Raw genomic sequence first — 25,235 nt, 5'->3', positions numbered from 1 at the left:
TCGACAGATTTGGCCGAATTTTTTTTCTCGGGTTTATAATAGCTTTATTTATGAATTCCTAAAATTTCATAATTTTTGACCGTTTAGATCGCGAGATATTTAAAGACAAAGTTCGCGATTTTGAGGGTCATGTCCCATTTAAAGCATGTAAAATGTCCGGTCTCTCCAACTATTTTTTATGATATTATTATATATTGAAGAAAAAGTAGAAAAAAATGTTTATACAATAAAATTCTAAAAAAAAAATTTAGAAATTAATTTTCACTTTCGAGATATTAATTTTGACGTAAATTGATCGAAATTGGGACGTTGGCATAATTATTTTCCATTTTAAACGGTCAAAATTTCTGAAACTTTGGGAATTAATAGTAAGCATTATTAAATTCTTAAATTTAATTTTTCGTTAAGTTCTGTCGAAAAAAAAATTGTACCATTGCTTTAACATAGAAACTGCAAATACCATGCTGGAACATCGTTAAATGTAACTTTAACTTTTTGATTGAAAAAATCATCTTTAGTGGCAGTTGACACGACTGCGACCTCTTACCCCCTGATACATACAATACATATCACACACAAATTTTCAGTCATATTAGTGACTACATGTTAAAGAGAGGAGGTTACAAAGATCAAAGGGTCTCATTAACGAACCTTATATGTAAGCAAATTATTATACTTTGTTATAAATATATATATGTGCTTTATTTTCTTTATTCGACATGCAGATTCATAATATGTTGGTAATATAGAAACCTATATTAGTATATGTGTGTTTTACTACATATGGTCTCTTGAAATGTATCATATTAAATATTTATCATTTATTGATTGAGTTTTTATTTTTTAATTAACTTTCTTTCTGCGCCAGTAAAATAAAATATATAATATTGTAGATTTTCAGAATTGGCTTTTCCAAGAATTCTTTGGATTACCAATCATGAGTAATTAAAAATTTATTTATCTCAGTATATTGAAAAATTGGGGCCAATATTTTAATTATTAAATGTAAAGTAAATAAATTGGCAGTATATAATCGGCGTGGTACTGAAGTCGTGTGAGTGCGACCACTGTAGTCCTCACGACTAACTTCCCAGGGGGGAAAAAACATTAAAAAAAAGTATTGTTAACCTTTATAGAATATTCTTTGAACATGTACTGCGGCCTTTGCTGGAACGATCATTATCTCCATAAAAAAATGATGTGTTTCATCCACTTTTCAGATTCTGTTTGTTCAGTTTTTTCCATTTTTTTATTTCCATTAAAAAACGGCTATCATAATTCTGCTGAAAAGTTCTCTTTCAGTTCTTTAATACGAGATTACGCGTCGAATAAGCCCAGTCACGTGTTAATGTCATAACTAGTTCCTGAGATAATCGAGGCGAAAAAATCCGAACTAACATACGCACATACGTTCACATACACACACACACACACACACACACACACACACAGACATCACATTGATTGAATTGATTGAATTTTGATTCGGATATTGCGGCCTTGAAACCGCGGAAATATGTAAAACTGGAGATTTTTAAAATCGGTCCCATTAGATTAACTTCCTCTGGGAAGTTAATAATTATTAAAATGGTATGTTAATTCTATCCAAAATTCACAAAAATACATTTTAAACAATGGTTACGTATAATCCAATCCTTCATTATTAAAATTTTTTTGAAAGAAAAAGATTATTTTCACCATGAAATAAGAAATCTAGAATTTTATAATATCGTTAAGTTTTGAGGCGTCAAAAATGCATGTGACTGTCTCACACACACGCGTATATATTTTGTACACTTGTATATTAATCGGAAAATTTCCTTGCGTCATTATTTGCGAACAAATTTGCCCATAAATTGGAAATTTTCAATATTAACGAGAAGAAAGGAGGAAACAAAAAATTTTTAAATTCTCGATTATTAGTAACATTTTTTTTAAAGATAGATTTTTTGCCAAATCTTCAGACCACTATTTTTATTACTGAATCAAAAATTTATTGATCTTGACCCCTAATAGTCTACTTACCCCGGTTTGTTAAATATATAAATCTGTTAACAATATTGTTACTAACTGCTGTATCCAAAAAGTATTTTAAATCTCCCTCATTAACATAATTTGATTTGAATTTTTTTTATCCCGCAATGTCATCAAAGAAGATTAATGTTACTTTTTTTTTTAATATTTGAATGAAATGTATTCATTAAGGTTTCCCTTTAATTTTTTATATATTTAAATTTTATCTAAGCTCTCCATAATAATAAAAAATTTTTAAAGAAATAATTTTTTTAATAACCTTTAATAGGCACATGCTTTTTGTTAAAAGCACATAGATTCCGATTAAATATGTATGCTTTCCTTCAGGCGGGAAGATTCAACTTTCGTCCCGCTGTGCTAAACGAAGTTGTCGCTTTCTGCCTCCGTTGACGACAAAAATGGTATACGCATCACGAGAGCATCTAATGAATGTCTCAGATCTTATGTTCATTCTCGCCCGAGGCAAATCCGTTCTTTACTTTTGCTCCCTTGATGTGTTATATACTATTCCGCAAAAGTAGAGATAAAAATTTATTAAATTCAAATTATTTCAAAAATTAATTAAAACCTTCATCATTGACATGTTTTTATTGTACTAAAAAGTAGCAAATAATTTTACGTCTAGTTTTAAAAGTTTGAGGTGCTTTGAAAAGTATTTTTAATAAAATTTTTTTGAACTTAAATTTCAAAATCATTTTAAAAGATTTTACGTAACTTATAATTATAAGTTTATAAGCTTGTTCTGGCAACTGAATTTTAAAGCAGCTTTGCTCAAATGATTCAGTTGAAATTTTGCATATGCGCACGTTTAGCTTAGATGACAGGCATGGTTAGCTAAGTGACATTATTCTAAATTCAATATGGAGGATCGCCTAAGATGGCGGAATTATTACTTTTTAAACATTCTCATGATATTTAACAGAAGACACAATAAATATAAAGTAAAAGTTTGTTCTTTAAAAATTATTTTTTATTTAATTTTTTTTAAGCCGAAACTTTGATAATATTAAAATCACGCGTTTTGTTTATTTCGTTCACATAGTTTTTTGCGCAAAATATTGACTCAAAAAAAAATTTACCACATCATATTTTAAAGTATGGTTAGTAAATTAAAAATTTATATCATTTAATAAAATAAATTCTTAGTTTTTAGTACGTTGAGCATTTCTAGTTAAAATTTATATTTCATTTAAAAATTCTGAGAAAATTTAATAACAGAAACTACATTCTTAATAGTAGGTACATCATAACAGAATTTTATATCATAAAATATGAAGAAAAAAAACATCCAATCTCAGAATAGGGACAACAAGTCACTATTCTTTATTATATGTTATAAAAAATTATTCACCATCATAAACTTCTGCCTTCAGTTGAAAATTTGAGGAGTTTCAGGCTCCCTACCCCCAAGCCACTGAGATGAAACAGGCTATAAAAACTGTATGAATCTCGCACGGGAATGTAGCATTGTTGAGTTGAAACAACAAATTCGTCATCAAAAAAAGTCCCTGAGAGTAATATTCGTAACAAAATGTTATATATTTCTATTAAGACTAAAAAAGAAAGTTGTGTGGACAAAACTGGTCTGAATCCCGTACTGGAGTGTAGTGTTGTTCAATATAGGCTCTTGATTCGTGATGAATTCTAGGAAAATTCTCGAAGAAAATAGTTTAAAAAAGTAAGTTTTTTGGTCAAAAATGGCACGAATCTCATATGAGAGTGTGGTACTGTCGAATTTATAATTCGTTTTCATAATCGAACACCAAAAATCCACAATGCTTAAATGCCAGCTTTGCTCAAATGATTCAGTTGAAGTTTTAGTCTAAGATCCGAATTAGGGTCGACCTTCACCCATCTGCTTACCGAATGAATGTTATTTTTTATGAAGTATAAAATGTTAACAAATATCCCTGTAATGGGTTGCCTAAAGAAATGCGGTCAAGACTACTTTTAGTGAAAATATCAAGCGTAAAATTTTTTGAAATTTTTCTCTTACTTGCATATCTAACGAATTTTGGTCATAAAACAATAGTAAAAGCCTTAAGAAATATGCAGCGACTGAATTGTCGATCTTTTCATTCTCTATTATCCCATATATACAAGTTGAAAATAGTAATTACGTGCATCTATTAATTCATTGACTCGCATATCTAAATAAAGATAATTTTGTTACAAATACGGTGGCATATGATTGGTCACAAAATATTGGTCAAAAATAATGTTTACAAGCTTTCCAAGTTTTGATATTTATATTAAAAATAGTCTTGCCCATTTTTTTTAGGCATCCCGTTACAGGAATATTTGTTAATATTTTACATTTCATAAAAAATAACTTTCATTCGGTAAACAGATGGGTGAAGGTCGACCCTAATTCGGATCTTGTACTACGCGCACGTTTAGCTTAGATGACAGGCATGGTTAGCTAAGTGACATTATTCTAAATTCAATATGGAGGATCGCCCAAGATGGCGGACTTATTACTTTTTAAACATTCTCATGATATATAACAGAAGACACAATAAATATAAAATAAAAGTTTGTCCTTTAAAAAGTATTTTTTATTTACGCGTGTTGGACTTGAGCCTATGTCGTTTCTCGCTGGAGTGACTCGAGAGGAGAGAGTAATTTTCCCAATTTTTAAATCAAGGTAAAGGTAAGTGGCATTGAATTTTCCTAAAGGTCTAACTAACACGTGAAAAAAATGTTCAAAAACCGGTCTCTCTGGCAGGTTTTCAATATTTTCCAGCATATTCATTCGACTTTAGTTATACTTAATAGTAATTTAATGTATATCGAGCCCGTGTTCTTGCCTATATGGTTTATTTAGTCGATAGAATAAGATAATTTTATTCTATATGGAAGAAAAACAACTTTTTGTGGGAGAACAAAAAAACTCCCATTAACGGAGTGTATTCTTCCATGTACGTAAACATTTATATGTTAACGGGAATGAAATGTATCAAATATGGTTGACTTACAATCATTTGATACTTGGATAAATTATGAAAACTCTTTTCAAATTATATTTTCATGTGCAGAACATTCATAGTTAAAATTTTAAAATAAATTAAGACTCAGGTTTTTACTGCAAAAAGGTTCGATGTTTTATTTTTACATTATAATTATTTGATTATTTAAAACAGAATTAATCCATTAAAATAATGTAAATGAAGTTGTTTTCTTCTTTTTATTATTAAAAAAAAAAGCAATCGAGATATTATCTGGAGCAATATCAACATAATTGCGTTGTTTTTAAGGCAATTTTTCGATCTGCAAACGCCTTTTAACTTAGCCTGTTCATAGATTTTAGGCTAAGCGGCTGCTCACGTGTGGCCTACTGTGATACCTGACATCTAGGTCATATGGCCTACTATGATACCTGAAGAAAGGTCAATGTATAAACTAGTCACCACTTTTTAAAAAAATTCAAAGTTGTTTGAGAACAGGGCGAGAAATTTCACGTCAAAAGATGTCAGCGTCAAGTCATCGATTATTCCTCCTCAACACTGTGTCAATTCCTGTAGTGGTCATGGTGTTCTGTTAAGCGTTCAGCTTAGTATGTTTGCCTTTCAGTTGTAGTAGCCGCTGTAAAGTTATATATAGAGGCACCAAGAAGGGAGATTATTTTCGGACGCCTCCGGTTATATGCCGAACATTAATGCCTTGCAGTATCACAAGTTTATTAATTTACAGGATAAGCTTGGCAAATGATACTCCAAATTCTAACGTCCGATAACTTTGTTTCATTTTAGGCTTCTTCTCGTCGGCTTCACCATTCCCCTCAGACCCTTTCTTACGGTCTTGGAGCAATGGCCTATTATCGACAGTTCATTCAGAGAGGAAAAGCAAAAAAATTGGTTAGACCGGATAGTTGGTGAAAAAATCGACTGTGTATAGACATTCTCTGTATAGAGATAGCGATTCTATACTTTTTCGGATTATAGAGATCCTTTTTCTCAAATTAATAAAAATAAATAAATTTATTTATTTCTGTTGAAAATTTTGTTAGCTGATTTCTAAGTAAATCATTTTATTACTTAAAAAATTTCACCAGCTATTCATGGTACACCTGTATCAAATATTTCACCAATAGCAGCACGGCAACATTTGAAAAAAATATTTTAAAATAAATATCATGTTTCAAATTTTAATATTGATAAATAATTAAAATCATAAATAATTAAAAAAGTAATTAAAAAATATAAAAAAGGTAGTATATATAATATTTATAATTGTATGTTTGTATGAAGATATATTAGTCGATATTGAGTTCACAGTTCAAAAGTATCCAATTTATTTAAATCAAACAAGAGCACACATCAATAAACATAAATTAAATAGAAGACCTAATCAAAATTAATTTTAAAACATATTTTATACTATGTAAGAAAATCGATCAACTGTAGTCATATTTATTATCAAATCATAAATGGTTTTGTATGAAAATATATTAATTAATAAAAATATTATTAACTTGCTCTTCAAATGCCTTCATTTGAGCCCAAAAATCATTTCTTCATTCAATTAAATTTCTTAAGTTTATTTGTGTGTTCCAGTTACTTACACTCTGTATATCCATAGGATATCAATCTTTAAGGTGATAATGGAGTTAATAAGTGTCATTTATATAGTTTAAGAAACTTCCGACAAATGCGATTTATTCCTGGCAAACCGATTTGTGAAAACTTTGCTGTAAAATGGACTTAATCGAGTCGGCTCAACCTTTTAGGGGCTATGATGCCACTGAGCATCACGCAAACGTATAGATAAACACTTTAAACTTTTAACATTCCTTCTTAAATCAATATCAAAGAGATGGCTAAGGACATCAGATGAGATGAAAAGGATACTTAGAGAGCTATCATTTTTTTGGTCATATTTTAATTGAAATTGAAATATTTGAGTTGACTTTGTTTTTTTGAATTATTGTTTTAAATTACTTAATTATTTTACCATTTTACTTTTCGAAATGAATGGAGCCAGGTTTATTTGACCATTCAATTTCCATAACAATTTTATATGTTAAAATTATATGTCATAAATGGTTCAAACTGAATCGATTTTGAAGATCATTGCCAATTTTTTAGTTTTTCGAATACGAAACACCAATCTTGCACTTGAAACATAGCTAAGAACACTCTCCGTTAAATTACCTTTCAAATTAAAATGGGTTCATCCGTTCAGGCATTACGATGCCACAGACTGACAAACACACAAACACACACATAGCGGTCAAACTTATAACACCCCTTTTTTTAGTTCGGGAATTAAAAATGGTATATTAATTGTATATTAAGTTAAAAATCATAATGTTGACACAAATGACCTGTGAATTTTTAAAGAAAAATAAATTTATTATCTGATATCCACATTCGTTCCTGTAATTTTAAACGTTATTGTCCAATTAGTTATTTGCAGGTGCTTCAGAGCAAAAATAAAAAATTTTATGTATAGATATAAATTATATTTAAAAATGTTATGTTCGTTTGTGTATTTCCTATGGGCTCAAAAATTTCTGCATCGATTGAGCTCAAATTTGTATACGATATATAACCTGCTTCTAGGATGGTCTTTATCCATATTTAATCCCCAGATGGTGAACGAGATGATAAAATTTTGTACCTGGAAAACAAATTGAAATAATTTTCGAATCAACGTTTGTTAATATCGTGTTACTAGGTTTTTTGTTTTTTGTTTTTTTTTTTTTTTTTTTTTTTTTTTAAATATGGTTAATAATATTTACAAAAGATAATTTTAATTATTATTCTCACAAGCAGTATAATAGGAATGTAATTATATTAATCGAAAATTTGAAACAATGTTTCATCGTCGTACGAAAAATTTGAAACTATATGGCTATAAATCTATATATGTAAAGTTCGAATGGGTAGAAATTGGCAAGCCATTGAAGATAGAAACTTGAATTTTTAACAGATTTTTAAAGCAAATACAGTTTAAAAATTTTGATACAAAACTAAAAGAAGTTGGGGTTCTAAAAAATATCTACTAAATTTTTAATTTCCTGTCATGGACACGCGAGGGAGGATCAAATAAGAAAGCATGGCGTGTACATTACAAAACTGCCATCCCGACGCAAGGGGATACGGTGGAAGAGTAGAGATGAATGAAACTGTTAGAAAATCAGTTCAGCCGTTTAAAAGTTGTGAACTTTTTTATCGGGGATTTCTCAAATTTAATAAAGTTTACCGGATACTTCTCATCTATTTCCATGCAACCATTACGTGCCACAGCGAAGTGTGGCGGGGGTACATCTAGTAATTGATAAAGAATAAACCAAAACAAACCTTTTTTTGTAACGCCGACGTGATAAATCACGAGTAAAATCAATTTAAATCTGGACTCTGTTAAGATCTAGAAATGCTATGTATATATTTGAGTCTTTTCACTATACTCTGTACACCAAGAGACTACTTTTTGTTATGAAGATAATTAATATATTAACAAGTATTACATCAAAAAATGATGTTATATAATACAGAATCCTAGTAAAATATATTTATAAATCTAAAGTGGTTCTGATAATGTTTTCATAAAATTATTCATTATGGAAAAATGACCTTTGAATTTTCAAAGAGAAAATAAATTCATTATCTGATATCGACATGTGTTCCTGTTGTTTTCATGTTATTGTTCATTTCGTTCATTCATGTTGATGTTGTTGTTATTGTTGTTGTTGTTGTTTTTGTTGATTACAAACTCACTCTCTAAAACACTGATATATTATTTTCTATAATATTTAATTTTCCTTACTAAAATCCTTTGTTAATAATTATAATCTATTTGCAAATATACATATATATGGTACTTATACATTGTTTGATGCGGTTTAACTTGCTTCAGCTATACTACTATGCTATCTGTTTTGTTACATGGAGCTTTAATCGTAATATATATATTATGCGAGTTACAAACACTCATTGAAAAATCATAAATTATCGTATGATAAGCACTTTAAAAAGGTTGTGAAATTTGTCTGGAAAACTGGATTATACATCAGGAGAATTCCGATGATTTCTTTTCGTCAAAAAACGAGTAAAACTAGGATAATTATAGATCTAGTTATATCTTACTAGATGTACACTTGTTCGTCTGTGCAGATCTACAAGTGATGTACAGTAGTTCATCTATGTACATCAGAGGAAATGAATGTACATATGCATACATCAGTGTTGATCTACATTTATATCAACAGATGCACTATCCTTCATCATTGTACATAAGGGTACATCAGTATTGATCTATTATACTACATCTGTTGATTTAAATGTAGACCAACACTGTTGTACGATTACGTGCGTTGATGCACCCTGCATGATATACACAGATAAACTACTGTACATCAATTGTGATGTAAGTTGTTTTACACAGACGAACAAGTGTACATCTACTAAGACATATCTAGATCTATAATGATTTCAGTTTTACCTTTTTTTATCTAAAGAAATAAACGGAGCTATCCTGGTATATAATCCAGTTTTTCCCAGATTTGACCATTACAATAATTAATTATTCGGTTAAGGATTTTCGGAACCAAACGGAAAGCGCTACCAAAAATTTTGTATGTAATTATTGAATTTTTTATAAGGCTTCTGTTAAAGTTTCAAATTAATTTTCTCTACGGTTCACGCGAAATTAATTATTCAAAACTTATGTTTTTTACATGTAGGACTTACAATTAATACAATTCCAATTAATTCCAATTAAGAACTTTCTCTGTCTTATTAATTATTTATGAACCGGTCCTAATATACAAGCAGTCTATGATTAAACACTGTTAATAACCCTATTATTGAAAAGGAAAATTTGAAATTATCGATTAATTCCCAATTTTATCATTTTAATTTATAATATTAGAGCCTAACTTTTAAATTTATTTTATTTTAGTTTATAAACTCCAAGCACTAACTGAGTTAGTTCAATTTAATGAACTAAATGATCCTGAAAAAATAGACTAGCTTTGTATCATATTTATTTAGTCAAAATGTCATTCTTGTGAAACATAAACCAGGTAAATTAACCAGCTAAATGTACAAAGTACTGTGTTGTTACCATAGGATCATTTGAAAAGTAACACTGTAACTATTTTATCTATGTTACATCTTTTATTTTTGAAAATAGAAGTTCTGTTTTCATTCAAAAAGTATAGGAAAATTTAACTCACCGTATGTTGCACATCGGATAAACAATAAAATTATACATGCATATGATTAATATTTATCGCAAATATACTAGGTGGTCCATTTATAATGGTAATGCATATTTATGGTAGGTACCAAAGGATGGCTCCATAACTAATGAATATCTAGATCAAGTGCAGACCGTTTTTTTAAGTTTTTCACAAGAAGTAACATCATTTAAAGAATCTTAAGAATTAAAAATTATGATATCTTAAACGAAACTTCATTTGGAATGTTCAATGTACTGATTTTCGACCAGACTAGTAACCATTACCTAATTCCAGTCAACCGCTGATACTTGGAGTACAAGTGAATTTAAACCGAAAATTAAATATGAAAATTATTCGTATTTTCTCCACATTCAAAAGAAGAAGTAAATGGGCATAAATCATATCAAAATTGAATACCGAGCTTACCACTCAGGTCTTTGTGAAAATCATGTGCTATGCGACAGAATTAGAGTAGAACTAAGAACTACGATTCGACTTAGTTTCAGCATTCGTTGAGTGAATAGAAAGATATAAAGAAACCACAGTAATATAAAACAAAACTTTATGCATAAATGAACTTAGTTACCATCCATCCACTCTTTTAACGGTCTAGTTATTCCATGGACCACTATTGCATTTTTATACCATGTATATATGAAATATATCCAGGCATACTAAGTTTAGTCCCAAGTTTGTAACGCTTAAAAATATTGATGCTGCCAACAAAATTTTGATAAATGTATTCATAAAATCAACTAAATAGTTCATTTCCGTTTGTCCGTCTGTTACCACGATAACTCAAAAGCGAAAAGAAATATGGAAATTTTTATAGCGTGCTTAGGACATGCAAAGTAAGGTCGAGTTCGTAAATGAGCCACATAGGTCAATTGACGCATATTGTAAACCGTTAGAGATAGAACAAAAGTTTAAATGTAAAAAATGTTCCTTACAATAAAAAAACAACTTTTGCTTGAAAGAATTTTTCGTAAACCTCACTATTTACCCGTGAAGGCGTAAGTAAGGTTAGGAACATATAGTTTACACGTATTGCATTTGTGTGTTAGAGAAGGGCCTATCTTTCTTTACTTAAATGACGTAAAAAAACAAACGATTGCACTGTCTATGCATGGTATTTCAACAACTCAGTCAGTCAATTGTTTGTTTTCACATCTTAAGATTAAATCCGGCTTATGACAGCCATCCATATTAACTGATTGACCGTCCTCAGTAAGTTTTCCAATGTAAGTTCATGGCCTTATTTTTAACAATTCAATTTGATCAGATTTTTATAGCATTAGTAAAATATTGTGACCAATGCATATTAAATATGGAAGCTTTTCGAAGTATTTTTAATATTATGTCATTATTCTTTGAATCGCAAAAATTTATAACTATTTCCTAGTATATGAAAACTAAACATCCGCTAAATTATATTATATGAGACATATTATATTACATATTGGGAATAAACTTACTTAAAGTTAAGAAGACAATCAGTAACACATAATTCCATATACTTTACATACACAGCAAAATCTAACCATTTTCATAATAATCAGTTGAAGCTAGCAAAGCTAACGAAAACAACAAAACATTCTGGAACAAACGTCAAATTTAACAGGGGAATAAGAAAACATTTTACTATTAAACATGTATACACTCACATACTAAAATGGTTCGATTCATATAAAGATAGAGTGGCTTACTGCATTAAAAATACTATGGTATTCTACTATGTTTGAAAAAATACTTCAAAATGTTGATTTTTCTAATAAAAAGCCACAAAAAAATAAATTTCGGCAAAAAAAACACGCTTTCTTGGCATAAAATTAAATTAAATTTTAAACCTTTTTTATTCTCGCAAAAACGCTGTCAGTCATCTTGGTGACGTAATATTGGTAAAAAACAACAGTAGTGTATGCATAATTATTATATGTATAAATAAAGTTGTTGGTAACATTACCTACAAATACTATGAAAGCCATCAACAATTTAGTAATTAATGTATATTATTTTTGAGTATATGCTGTCACATAGCGGCTCGTGTTTTAGTTTACGTGATATACAGATTAAAATTGATGAAACAAAATTATAATATTAAAGTATATTTCTATACAAGTTTATCAAATTTCATGATTTATTTTTCACTACCGAAAGTACTCTATTAAAAAAATCATTGATTCTTTATATGTTTTAAAAATAATTCAACGACTGTTGAGGATAAACATACCTTCTTGAGAGCATTCACATAGTTACATATTTCCGTTAGCTGCTTAAGTTTGTAGAATTTCTTTATGCAAGTCTATATATCTAGGATAAACAGACGATTAATTTCTATGACGAACAGTTATGGCTAATATTGCCAGCTTATATCATGTCAAGCACTATCATCCAGTAATCTCATTATTCCTCTCCAAGCACGATGCTTGATGAAATTCTCTCTGACTCTGTCTAATACTTCAACCCCCGTATCACCAGGGTACTAAGATGTAATTAATGCTTATCGCTCTTATTCGCTCTAGCAGCTGTTTCACTCTCTATGATTATTGTGTTTTTTATACCGTTCCGGAGCACTGGAATCAGGCTGGCCGCATATAATAGGCATGGAAATATATCAACTACAAGTTTTCCACAAGTTTGAGTGTGAGCCCTTTACACTATCGATTTGAAATATGGATATGTTACACCTGGATACTTTAATTTTTTGAAAGTACTTTTTCTTGTAACTTTAACCATTCTTATCTGGTAAATCGATTTTCTCTATAATTTTTTTCCCGCCATTGAATATTTAAGGGGATTTTCAAAAAATTGTAAAACTTCACGCCAATCAAAAATGTGTTTAGAATAACCTTATTATACAATTTTGTGCATTGATTTCTACTATTTTAAATCGATAGCTTCATATTACCAATAGCGTGAACGAAGCTGGAATTCTAAACTTTTAGAGACACTTAAACAAGTTTTTCTGTGTTCCAAAAAAATAAGTTATTTAAATCGTATAAAAATTGTTTAAATATATATCGTTTTCATTCGTGATGATTTAGTTGTTTTTAACAAACTATGTAATCAAAAAACGGATCTTTTTGACTTTTTGAAAGCAGCATTTAAATGAACATCTCTAGTTATAATGCGAGTTCAATCATTGTAATGACATCCGGTACAAAACCATATAGACATATATTATTATTATTTGAAGAAGACTTAACGAAGTCCATTAATAGCTTCTGTCATTTACACTTACTTTAAAAGGTATGTATGAACCTTGCTAGGTTTATGTTGTATTGGATGCTTCTAAATTTCCTTCCTTATTGTCTGCACTGTAAATAGAATATGATATTATTATTATTATGATTATTATTATTATTTCAAACAGAAAACTTAAACATATAAACATTATTACGTTTCATATTATATATGAAATCATTAAATAGAAAATATACAATCAAAAACTATTAGACTTCTGTAAAATCAATAAAAAATTAAATCAACGGAAATATCAGCAACACGAAGATTATTTCAATTACTTTAGAGGTTTTTTGCATTTTTTTAATATTTTGTTTTTTTGCATTTTGGTACTATTTAATGTAATAAATTTCGATTTTTGCCCCAATTTCCTAGAACAGTTTTTTGTATTTTATAAATACGTATTTCGACTACCATGTAGTCATCATCAGTAAGAATTAGCTAGTCGTGATTACTCTTATTATGTATGTTACTCTTTGCTAATTTGGTGGCGGTCTGCAGGAAATTGGGGCAAAAATCGAAATTTATTTCGAAATATCCTAGAGTTCCCATTTATTATCTTTGATATTATTTATATTATTTAATGTGTTCATAATATATTGATAATTTTTGTTCCCTAAATTTGTATACCCTGTATAAATGTTATATATATAAAGGTATACTAGGTTAAGTCCCAAGTTTGTAACGTCTAAAGATGTTGATGCTAAAATTTTGCCTGCCTGTCCGTCTGTCTGTACGATAACTCAAAATCAAAAAGAGATGTCGAGCAGAAATTTTTGTCACTGTTTATCCGCGAGAGTGCAAATTAGAACAAAGTTTTGGTGTCAATTTTCTCCAAAACTATAAAAGATAGAGAAAATTTACAAGTAGCCATGTGAAATATTCTTGAAAAATGAAAAAAATTCTAGAAAATGTTTTCGAAAATTAATAAATAAATTGTGGCCGAAAGGCCGCCATAATTGTTTTGGTTATCTAAACTCTTGTAATTTGTTAAAAAATAATGCACTGATATTCAATACTTTTTTTACAAGGTATTTCAACAATTTACTCAGTCAATTGTTTGTTTTCACTTGTTGAAATATATATTTTGTTATTAAATTAATCCATTTAATTTAAAATAAACACTATTTAAATAGCTTTAGGAAATCAATCGACATTATTTATTTTTCATCAAATTTTATACATAATAAAAACGGGAGTCACTGTGTTTATTTTGCCACATTTAAATAATAATTATGCTCTTGGTGTAGCGCCGAAGTATTTTAATTTATTCATCAAAGTAATTTGCTTCTTAGAATCAAAATATATTTAAGACAAATATCACTGACTGACTGTTGGATTCATCCCGAGATCTCTGAAAACTATACCCCCCGATTAAATTTATCTCATTTCATAATGTAGACGCTCACTAAGAACGGATTTTTGTAAATATAACTCCTAAGGTCCTAAGGTTGAGGTTTTTTAACGCCACAGTCTTTGTATTTCAATTATCAGTTGTCCAGCGAAGCGGGTGGTTAACTGCTAGTATTTCACTAAAACTTCGATTGATCGATCATACAGTTTACGTCTTGCAAATCGACTATAAAACAAAACACGGTTTTAATTGAAAAGTAAACTTTAAATTAAAGTTTCAAATTTTTCATTTCCTCAGATTAACCTTTTTCTGCTTCAAATTTCTGTTTTTCTTTACACTTGTTGAAAACTACAGAAAAACTACAAATCGAGTTTATTCCTTCTGATATATTATTTTGCAAAGCTAAATCAAATAAACGGATTTTCAAAGTTCAAAAAGCAACAATTCACGTTTTGGAGGGCTTATATTATATTATTCGGCTAATATTCGCCTGAGAAGAACTGTAAGGCTATAATGTTTAAGAAAAGATTATATTGCTCATTAGTGAAACAAAAAGCATTTCCAAAATCCGCATTTTAGAAAGTTTGATCAAAGCTATTTTCCAGAAGAAGAGTGTAGAGCATAATGAGATCGTTAAAAATGCAATAATTTTTGGTAGCAACTGATCCTTATGGTTTGTACAAACCTACCACTAAATTTAATTTTCACAAGTGAAAACAAACAAATGACTGAGTTAATTGTTCAAATACAATATATAGACATCGTTGATTACTCTGTCACATTACACATACATACAATACTACAATTAATACTACACCCATATAATACTACAATTTACGCATTACATGCGCTCTCACGGATAAACAGTGATGTTTACGAAAAAATGTTTCAAACAAAAGCTGTTTATTTAACGGTTTACAAAATGGTTCTTACGGACACAATACCCAATCGACCTATGTTGCTTATTTACGAACTTGACCTCACTTTTTACGTCCTAAGCACACTATGATATTCAGCTTGATATCTTTTTTCGTTTTTGAGTAATCGTGAAGACAGATGAACAGACGGACAACAGACAGACAGACAGACAGACAGAAAGACAACCGGAAATGCACTAATTAGGTGATTTTATGAACACCTACACCAAAATTTTGTTCATGGTATCAATATTTTTAAGCGTTACAAACTTGGAACTAAACTAAGTATACCTTGGTATATTTCATATACATGGTATAAAATTTGAATTTCATTATTGAAATTCGGTGTACGTACAATGATTAGCACCATCCTGTACATACACTTTTATATTTTTCGCTTATTTTGTTGAAAGTAGTTTTTCCGACCAATTCGTATTTGTTTAAATGATTTAATTAAACAGAATTGTTTTAATCACAATTTTTTTTATTTGATTTTCAAAAAATAAAAAAATAAAATTATGTGTATTTTGTAATTATGCTGGCAAAACAAATAAAATAATTCATATTTATATACCTATTGAGTAAGGTAAATTGAAGTACCTCAGTTAGAATGTACCGTGAATCATTCCATAGCTTTTTGACAGATATTTCTTTATACGAGACTAGCTTTTGCCCACGGCTCCGCTTGTGATAATGATTCATTTCAATATATTCCATAAATGATTCATTTAATGAATTGTTGATCCCTGATGTATAAAGTTACATTGATAAATTTTGAAAGACTCTGGCAAATTTAGTTTAAAAGTAGTTCTGAAAAGGTCCTGTTATAATCTTTTAATAGTTATAAAAGTTTAGTCCATTAGAATTATAATCACTAAAATCCAAAATTTTCACGAATTTTTCTATTTTTGACAAAGTTGCGTTCGGCGCTCGAGGTCACAAACTTAGATTATTCATTGTAATAACATCATAAACAAGTCTACGAAAAATCAAAACTACCGAATTTGATGGATTCTGCAATGTATAAAGTTACTGTAATAGAATTTTTATGAAGAGAAATAAGATACCAATTTGAATACCTAAAATATGAATAGAAACATAGTGTTCGTGAGAGGAAAGTACAAATTTAGTAGATATTTTATAGAAACGTAACTCTATTAGTAGTTCTGTATTAAATATTATTTCTAAGATATTTGATTTTGTAAGAAAATCCATTTTACTATTTTTTATTTAGAAATCTTCAAAATTAATTCAAATTTCTATCTACAATGGTTTTGCCCTCGTCTTTATCTGCGGGTTGGAAACTTCAGCGTACATCTGTATAATCATATTTTGTATAACGATAAAAACTAGTTTCAGGCTTTCACTTTGTAAATATAATAACATGACAAACATGCAAGCGTTGATCTATATTTGTCTATAAATTTATTAACATGGGTTTTCCATAAACAAAATTACATCCCCTTTTCGGAAAATGTTTCTTTATCGGAAGCCTACGTCATACCAAGAACACATACTCCAAGTTTCAATGATCCGTCATTCAGGACAAATCATTATATATATATATATATATATATTCGATTCGAACTTTACGAACTTTACCAAGTTTACTTTCTAGATAGCATACAATAGACAGAATGACCATCAATCTGCAAAATTATCATCCATGTAGGAACACTATTCGAGAATATTTTTATGATCTCAGCGTCGCGGTATTTAAAAAATGAACTTTTTACCTGGTCTTCAGCTGATCATTTTCATTAAATAAAAAGATTATAGAATGCGTCTATATATTTATTTATTTGGTATTATTGTGTTCAAAGCGTGCTTTTGACAGCTAATTTCTTTCATTATCTTAAAAGATTACTCTCCTGTGTCGTTCACATTTGTAATTTTTGAATACTTTTAGCATAGCCATCAAAATTTCAATACGACTTATTTATTTCCCATTCCTTTGTACTTTATGTTCTGTTACATTCAACTACACAGCAATATTTGAAGCAGTTGTTGAGACTGTAGGCTCAGAGAAAATTATATTATTAAGAAAACCTCGTAGAGTTTTCAATACATCAATACGTCAATTACATTGGGTGGTTGATCTTAAAATCAGGGCTTGATACATGTTACGTTATGATACTGTACCATGGATCAGTTATGTTTTTTTCGAAGTATATTTAATATGAAATAAAACGATAATTTTTTAATTACTATGAAAAGAATTTTGATCTCTGGTACGACACTTTGCAATATACACTTATCCAGTCAGTTATATGTTTTTAATTTTCAAAATTTTTTTTAATATTAAATATTTTTTTATGTATATTATTTTACCTGGAAATTTAATTTTGTTTCATTAAAAAAGCACACGATATTAAATAAAACAATTATATTAAATAAAATAAAAATATAAAACGAATATATATATGTATATTTTACAATTATTTCGTATATAGGGTGTAATATTAACATTCGACTTTATAAATGTATAGTATTAAAATGATGCCTTTAGGATATGTTTTTATTTGATATGAAAGTAAATAAAAGTAATAACCTTAAAAGTTTAAAAAAAAAAAGGTTTTTTATTTTTTACAGTATTTGGTGTAAAAAGCATCACTGTTTTTCAAATTATTAAAAAAAAAAAAGAAAAAAAGTTGATTGCATACTAATTATCAACAAAAAAAATATCGTTTTCCTTTCTTTTCTTATTTGGTTTATTTACTAGTTCAATAAACCTCTAAATTGACTCTTTGGACCATAAGCAATTATATTGTCTCAAAAATCTTGACTTTCCAAATAAGCTTATAAGACGAACGAAAACGCTCTTTATTAACTTCCCCGAGGAAGTTAATGTGATGGGGCCGATTTTGAAAATCTCCAGTTTTACATATTTCCTCGGTTTCAAGGCCTCAATATCCGAATCAAACCTTTTCAATGTGATGTCTGTGTTTGTGTGTGTGTTTGTACGTATATACGTATGTTCGAATGTTCGTTCGGATTCTTTCCCCTTGATTATCTCGCGAACCAGTTATGACATTAACACGTGACTAGGCTTATACGACGCGTAATGGCGTATTTAAGACTATTGAATAGTTTTCAGCAGAATAAGATGAGCTGTTTTTAATGGTAATAAAAAAACTGGAAAAAACTGAATAAACAGAATCCGAAAAGCACATCTTTTATCATCAAATTATGTACCTCACATTTTAATTTTTATTGAATCCCACCCTGTAATTACCATGGTATGTAATAATTCACACAGGTTACTGGGTTTTGTTTAATGAAAATTTATAAAAGTGAGATAGATAATATGATAATTATATGCAACGATAAAGACCTCTTAATATTGCTAAGCGGTCTGTCATTTGAAAATTTTTTAAATTTATTATGTTAATTATTTCGGAAACAAGGTCTCAGATCGAAATTTGCTACAGAACCTTTTCCTCCGTGTAATTAAGCTTATTTTTCAAGTCAAGTGTTCTGAAATGAATTATGGAAAACCTTGTATAAGGAAAATTACTTAACGAATTGCTGATCATAAAATAGAATAAATAATAAGATGATTAATAAACTAACTTTTATCAATCCTCTAAATGGGTAAAACGAATCCACTTTCAATTCATTATAGACTTATCTTAGTCTATAATAATTTACAATATAGAAGTGATTTACAAAATATACAGAAAAAATCTTGCTTGGCGCGCCGCGTGAAACCTTAAAACGGGTGGCCCAAGTTTCCGACCCCTGATCTACAAAATACATAGTCTATAAAATAATTATAATTTTTCTACAAAAGTTCGTTCAGTAAATATTATTTTCCTACAGGTATATTATTTACAGACGACCTATACTAGATTATAATTTATAATAATATGGTAATAGAGTTTCCCAGAGAAGTCAATAGCTCAGTAGACGATCATGTGTGGTCGTATACGGTCGTAATCATTTTCTGTTTGTTTTCGTATACTTTTTTATAATTTTTTTAAACTTAGTTTTCTTTTTTTAATTATATTCTTTAGTCATACTTTGTTATAATTACAAAATTAAAAATGTATAACTGACTTATAAAATTAAAAATTGTATTTTGAAAAAAAAAATCGACATAAAACAGCAAAAACTCTGTATTGTTATCAAATAATCACTGCGAATAAGTTATACGTTTCAAATTCAGTGCGTCCAAATTAATCATTCGTCACATCCTAACGTAACTAGGAAAGAGCTGATTTTATTAAAATGGTACTGTTCAGATTTTCGTCAAACATGATTAGACTTGCCCCATCTAAACAACCCTAAAATAAAAAAAGATTGAAATGATAATTTGGAAAAGAATCTTGAGGATTACAGTTTTTATAAGTCTATACCAAAAAATAATTTAAATCAGCAGCAAAATAATGGAATATTCTCTAAGTGTTCAAAAATTTTATTAGATATTTTTTAATATAATTTATTTTTGCTTCTTCTCACATCCCGGTTTATCGATGAAAAAATAGAAATAAGCCTGTTTTATTTAAAATAGGGTATTCTACTATATTTGAAAAAGTAATTCAAAATGTTGATTTTGCTAATAAAAAGCCACCAAAAATTTATTTCAGGAAAATACACACGCTTTCTTGCTAAATCATAAAAAAAAATTTAAACCTTTTTTAAACAGTCAAAAACGCGGGCATCCAATTTGGTGACATAATATCGGTATCATTATACGAAATAACTCAGATAGATATATTCATAGACAACTAATTATTATAATTATAAATATTGATTATCTATGGATATGTTATACCCAGCTGTCTACACTAAGCTATCTGATGGCCTATGGTTCATACCGATATGGCATCACATCAGGCTTACCCGCGTTTTAAGTCACTTCATATAGGAACAGTTTCAAAATTACGATTTTTAATTTTAATATTATAAAAGAAAAATGTGCTTTTATGACTAGAAATCAGAATATTTAAGTTTATTTTTACATAAATTTTAACTTTTTTCACTACCGAAAGTACGCTATTTGTGGTTTCATTCAGATGAACGCATTTCATTGAGAATACACGGCATATGTATGTTAACACACTCGGCACAAAAATGTTGTAATTAATGTGACTATTTCGAATATTTTCGATCTGAATTTCCATCGTTTAGTGAAACATAGTCATAGACCAATGGCTCACTAGAAGGTGAAAATTTCATGATCGTTTTTGCATGCATATTAGACGATTGACAATAGTAAGTTTGGTAATACAGTAAAATTAATATTTAAGTTAACAAAGGGTTTAAAAATAACAGTTTTCATTCCTTACATCCAAAGGTCTAAGAAGTTAAAATATGTGTATGCTTTTTAGTAACCTGGTATTGAATGAACTGCCATAATAATAATAATAATTCTAGTATATGATAACATAAAATATACAAATCATTAAAAATTTCTATATCATTTATAAAAAAATAAAAAATTATGATTATTTTTATCATACAAGTAAGTGTCTAAAGCTTTCATCTTAATTAATTTTTTCACAATTATAAATGCTAAATAAGTTGTTTACAGGATGTTCCAGACAACTACAAACACCAGCAATTCTACATAAAATTTTTATTCTAAAAGTTCCGTTGCTTTTTGGATCCGATTCAAGGGTGGAATATACAAAAATTTAACTCATTTTTTGTAAAATTAACAATTTATGTTTAAAGCCATATTTTTTATGAAATTTTTTTAATTATTTGTAATTAAATTAATTTTAATCAACTTTTTCCATGAGCAGGTTTTTGCAGGCAAGCCTATAACAATATTTTAGAAATTAAATTATCTTTCTTCTCATACCAATTTCAACAGATCGGTGTAGATCTGTCCATATATACTTGATTCCATTAAAATCATAATAGTTAAAATATTCTAAGCGTACTCATCATATGTTATGTTATAATAGTAACACTTAGAATGTTTTAATTCGAGCGTTTTTAATGACATAGAGTATACATATGTTCATGGGGAATGAACATGTCTAAGTAAATAAAGGTAACTACACCGATCTGTTAGCCGATCGAAATTGGTATCAGAAGAAAGATGATTTAATTACAAAAATAATGGTATAGACTTGCCACCAAAAAACCGTTCATAGAAAAAATCAATGTTCAAAGAAAAACTATAATGATTAATCTGATTATCAGATGGGTGAAGATCGACCTTATACCGTCTCTTTTAGACAAAATATTTTTGCTTAATTACTTTTAAAAAGTATTTGCGAAAATATATATAGTACAACTATTTAAAAAGCAACTTCATTTTTACTTCAACAGTCTGTTACTCCACCAAATTCATGATTATTCGATGGAAATTTTTTTAATGAAAGCTTAAGTCATTTTAATGTGTTATTGCAAAACTTATTGGTAGCGATTTTTTTCTAAGTGCAGTAATTTCCCTGCCCCCTTCCCTACTATTCACGACAAAAACTTTCGCCAGTTATATTTTGTTACTTTAGAAATTTTTTCGGTTATTTTTAATCAAATTGACATTTGTATGATAAGCAAATTTAAAAATAAAATCAAAGCGATAATTAACGCCACTTTTAGATTCGTCTTGCATGATTGGTACATCAAGTTCAAAAAATATAAAGGATTTTTTTGGATAAAAATTTGATATAGAAGTGCTAGTATCCTTCTATCTATACCTAACTCAAACACCTTGTACATACATAAATTTATATATATTCTGTTTTATTTACTCTAGGGTATAATGGTAACACAAAATATGTCCTTGGGTGTAATCATCAGTACACATTCATTGGTGCTACAAAAAGTGACACGTCATCATAGTGGAGCATACACCTGTCTAGCAGTAAATGATCGTGGTGAAACACTTTCAATGCCAATTTTCCTACGTGTTCGATGTAAGTTTCTTTCTTTTTTTTCTTTTTAACAAAACATTTTTTAAACTGTTTTAATAAAACTAAAATGTTAGTTTTATTTTTGTTTCTATGGTAAAAAAAAATAAATTAAAACAAAAGTTTGTTCAACGTGTAGTTTTAAAGTTTTTTTTACAAAAACTTTATACATTGAGTTTTGTCGAAAATTTTATTCAGTATTTCATGCTATTTTAAAAACTCTAGATCGATTTCATAAGAAAAATATCTATGGATAAATAAGAAATTAATCTTATGACTTAATATCTCATTCAAAAATATTTAACAACAATAAAGATTGTGTACGTGGGACCCCTGTTAGGAACGAAGTTCCATACGAAGCTGTACAGAAACAAATCAAGTAGTCAGTGCTCCAAGACGCATATATTTATAGTACACGAATTTTGCCATTTTTGTTCTTTTTACATCCAAAACTAGTTATGCATATCTCCGTAACTAGTTTTGGATATAAATAGTACAAAAATGCAAAATTCATGTACTATAATAAATAAAAATAATACAAAGTAGGATAAAATAAGGTGGTTGCCATGAATAGAGCACACACGCACACATAGAGTGTATCTCATTTTGTTACGTGACGGTTTTTATCAGTCTGCTCATCATGGCAAGCTGCGTTAGGATCTACATTACAAAAATAAGTTGCTCGAAAATAAATAATAATGGCTCAAAAATAATAATTCCCATTTTTCTTTTGGGGAGAGTTTGAAATTTTATTTAATTTAGCAAAAAAGTGGTTTAAGACTAATTGGGACCTCATTACAACGATAATGTTGGTTCAGAGGCGAAACGATTTATAGTTTTTAATCCAATTTTACAATTTTTTTTCAACACTACTTAGAAAAATGATTTTATTCGAGTTAAAAATAAAGAAAACTATTGAAGTACGTAAAATTTGAGGGGTTAATGATGAGCATAGCGCTTGCCATCGAAGAGTATTCTATCGCTGAGTAACTATGGGAACTTTTAACAGGATATATACTGTTGCAAAATGAAGTTCATAGAACTGTTGCAAAATATGGCTTTTTGATTTTCATGAAAAACTATTCGAAAATGATTTTAAGAAAATAAGACTATAAAAAATAAAATAAGGTTTATAAAAGCGATCTTACTTTCTTTTTCAATAATTTTATTTGACCTGAAATTTTAATTTAAAATTTGGTGTCAATGTCTCTAAAATGAGTCTAACTTATTTGACTTTATGATTTGAACCCAATACATATTATGCTAAATAATTGTGATATAAAATAATTCAAGTATTGTAGACGAGTGTCATTGTTTGCTAAATATTACTAGTATTTCAGTATTTATTAATAATTATAATACAATTATATTAGATATTCATATATTGAATTAATTAAATTGTAAATCCATTTTATTATTAAATATGATAGGAACGCAAACCGCATAATTAATTATATTCTAATAGATAAATATATACATGGTCCGGGCTCAGATTTAGTATTTGATAGTCATTTCAAAACGGTTGCGAAATTCTGTTAGCTACGCGGAATTCTTCGAATTAATTAATAAGGCATATATAAAGACAACTGCATAAAAAATCAAAAAATAATTTTGCCATACATTTAAAACAACGAAATGTCCATCACCCGACAATTTAAAAATTACAAAAAAGGTCTAGGGTAGAGATTCTCAAATTTCTAACTACCTTCAAATAATTCTCAAATACTATTCGTGACCCTAGTGCTTAGGTACATATATTGAGTAAGTGTATGTATATATGTGAATAATTTTATCATAATATTATTAATTTTAACTTTGTATACTTTATTAATAATTTATTGATACAAAATATACATATACTATCATGACACCCATCCGCTTCATTGGGCTCAAAAGTAAAAACTCACCGCTTTAAATCCTCCACCTATCATGATCTCATTTATCCCCCTTCCATAACACTTGAAGGGATTGTTTTACACAGTTAAAAGATATGCACAATTTTCTATTTTATAAATTGTAAAATAGTCATAATTGATTGAGAATATCAGAAAAGGTTGCCACGATTTGTTTGACATTTACTGTTTTAAATTTTTACAGAAATCTTAAATTTATGGTTCAAAATGATTATCAGTGATTGTAAACCATTAATTAAAGATTTCTGTAAAAATTTAAAATAGTTAATGTCAGAATAAATTTAATTTTTTTTTTAAATATCTATATTTTTCTAAAGCGTAACAAACAAACAAACATCCTTTCTTTCACATTTATAATATAAACGGATTATATTATTGACATCAATAATATTATCTATCAACTTGACTCAAGATAATACAACATAAATTAAACTTCAATTATTGAATGTATAATAAACGAATTTTTTATACATAAAATTTTATTTTTTAACAAAAATTATAGGCTTTTTAACCATCTGGGAAATGTTGTATGAAATCAAACTTTTCGATTATCGTTTTTTTTAAGTTAGTTTTTTCGTGTATTTGAAATAAAAGACATTGACAGCACGATAACTTAAAAAAAGAACTGGAGGTATGTAAGTGTCGTAGCTACTGCTACAAATTAAGAGTAACTTAATTAGTACCTTTCGGTCCACATAAATTAAATCAAACAAATTA

At 28.5% G+C, this 25,235-nt stretch overlaps 1 protein-coding gene across 1 annotated transcript in view; it reads left to right on the top strand.

The window, feature by feature from the left end:
* Positions 1-25,235, top strand: part of LOC123292976 — a 290,099-nt gene that overhangs the window by 127,602 nt on the left and 137,262 nt on the right. The window contains exon 6 of the mRNA XM_044873690.1: positions 22,452-22,611. Coding sequence (XP_044729625.1) covers positions 22,452-22,611 — 160 coding nt within the window. The remainder of the gene's footprint in view (positions 1-22,451; positions 22,612-25,235) is intronic.

Source organism: Chrysoperla carnea, chromosome 2 (genome assembly GCF_905475395.1).
Source record: "Chrysoperla carnea chromosome 2, inChrCarn1.1, whole genome shotgun sequence".
Taxonomy (NCBI): Eukaryota; Metazoa; Arthropoda; class Insecta; order Neuroptera; family Chrysopidae; genus Chrysoperla; species Chrysoperla carnea.
This window is presented reverse-complemented; position numbering and strand designations above follow the sequence as displayed.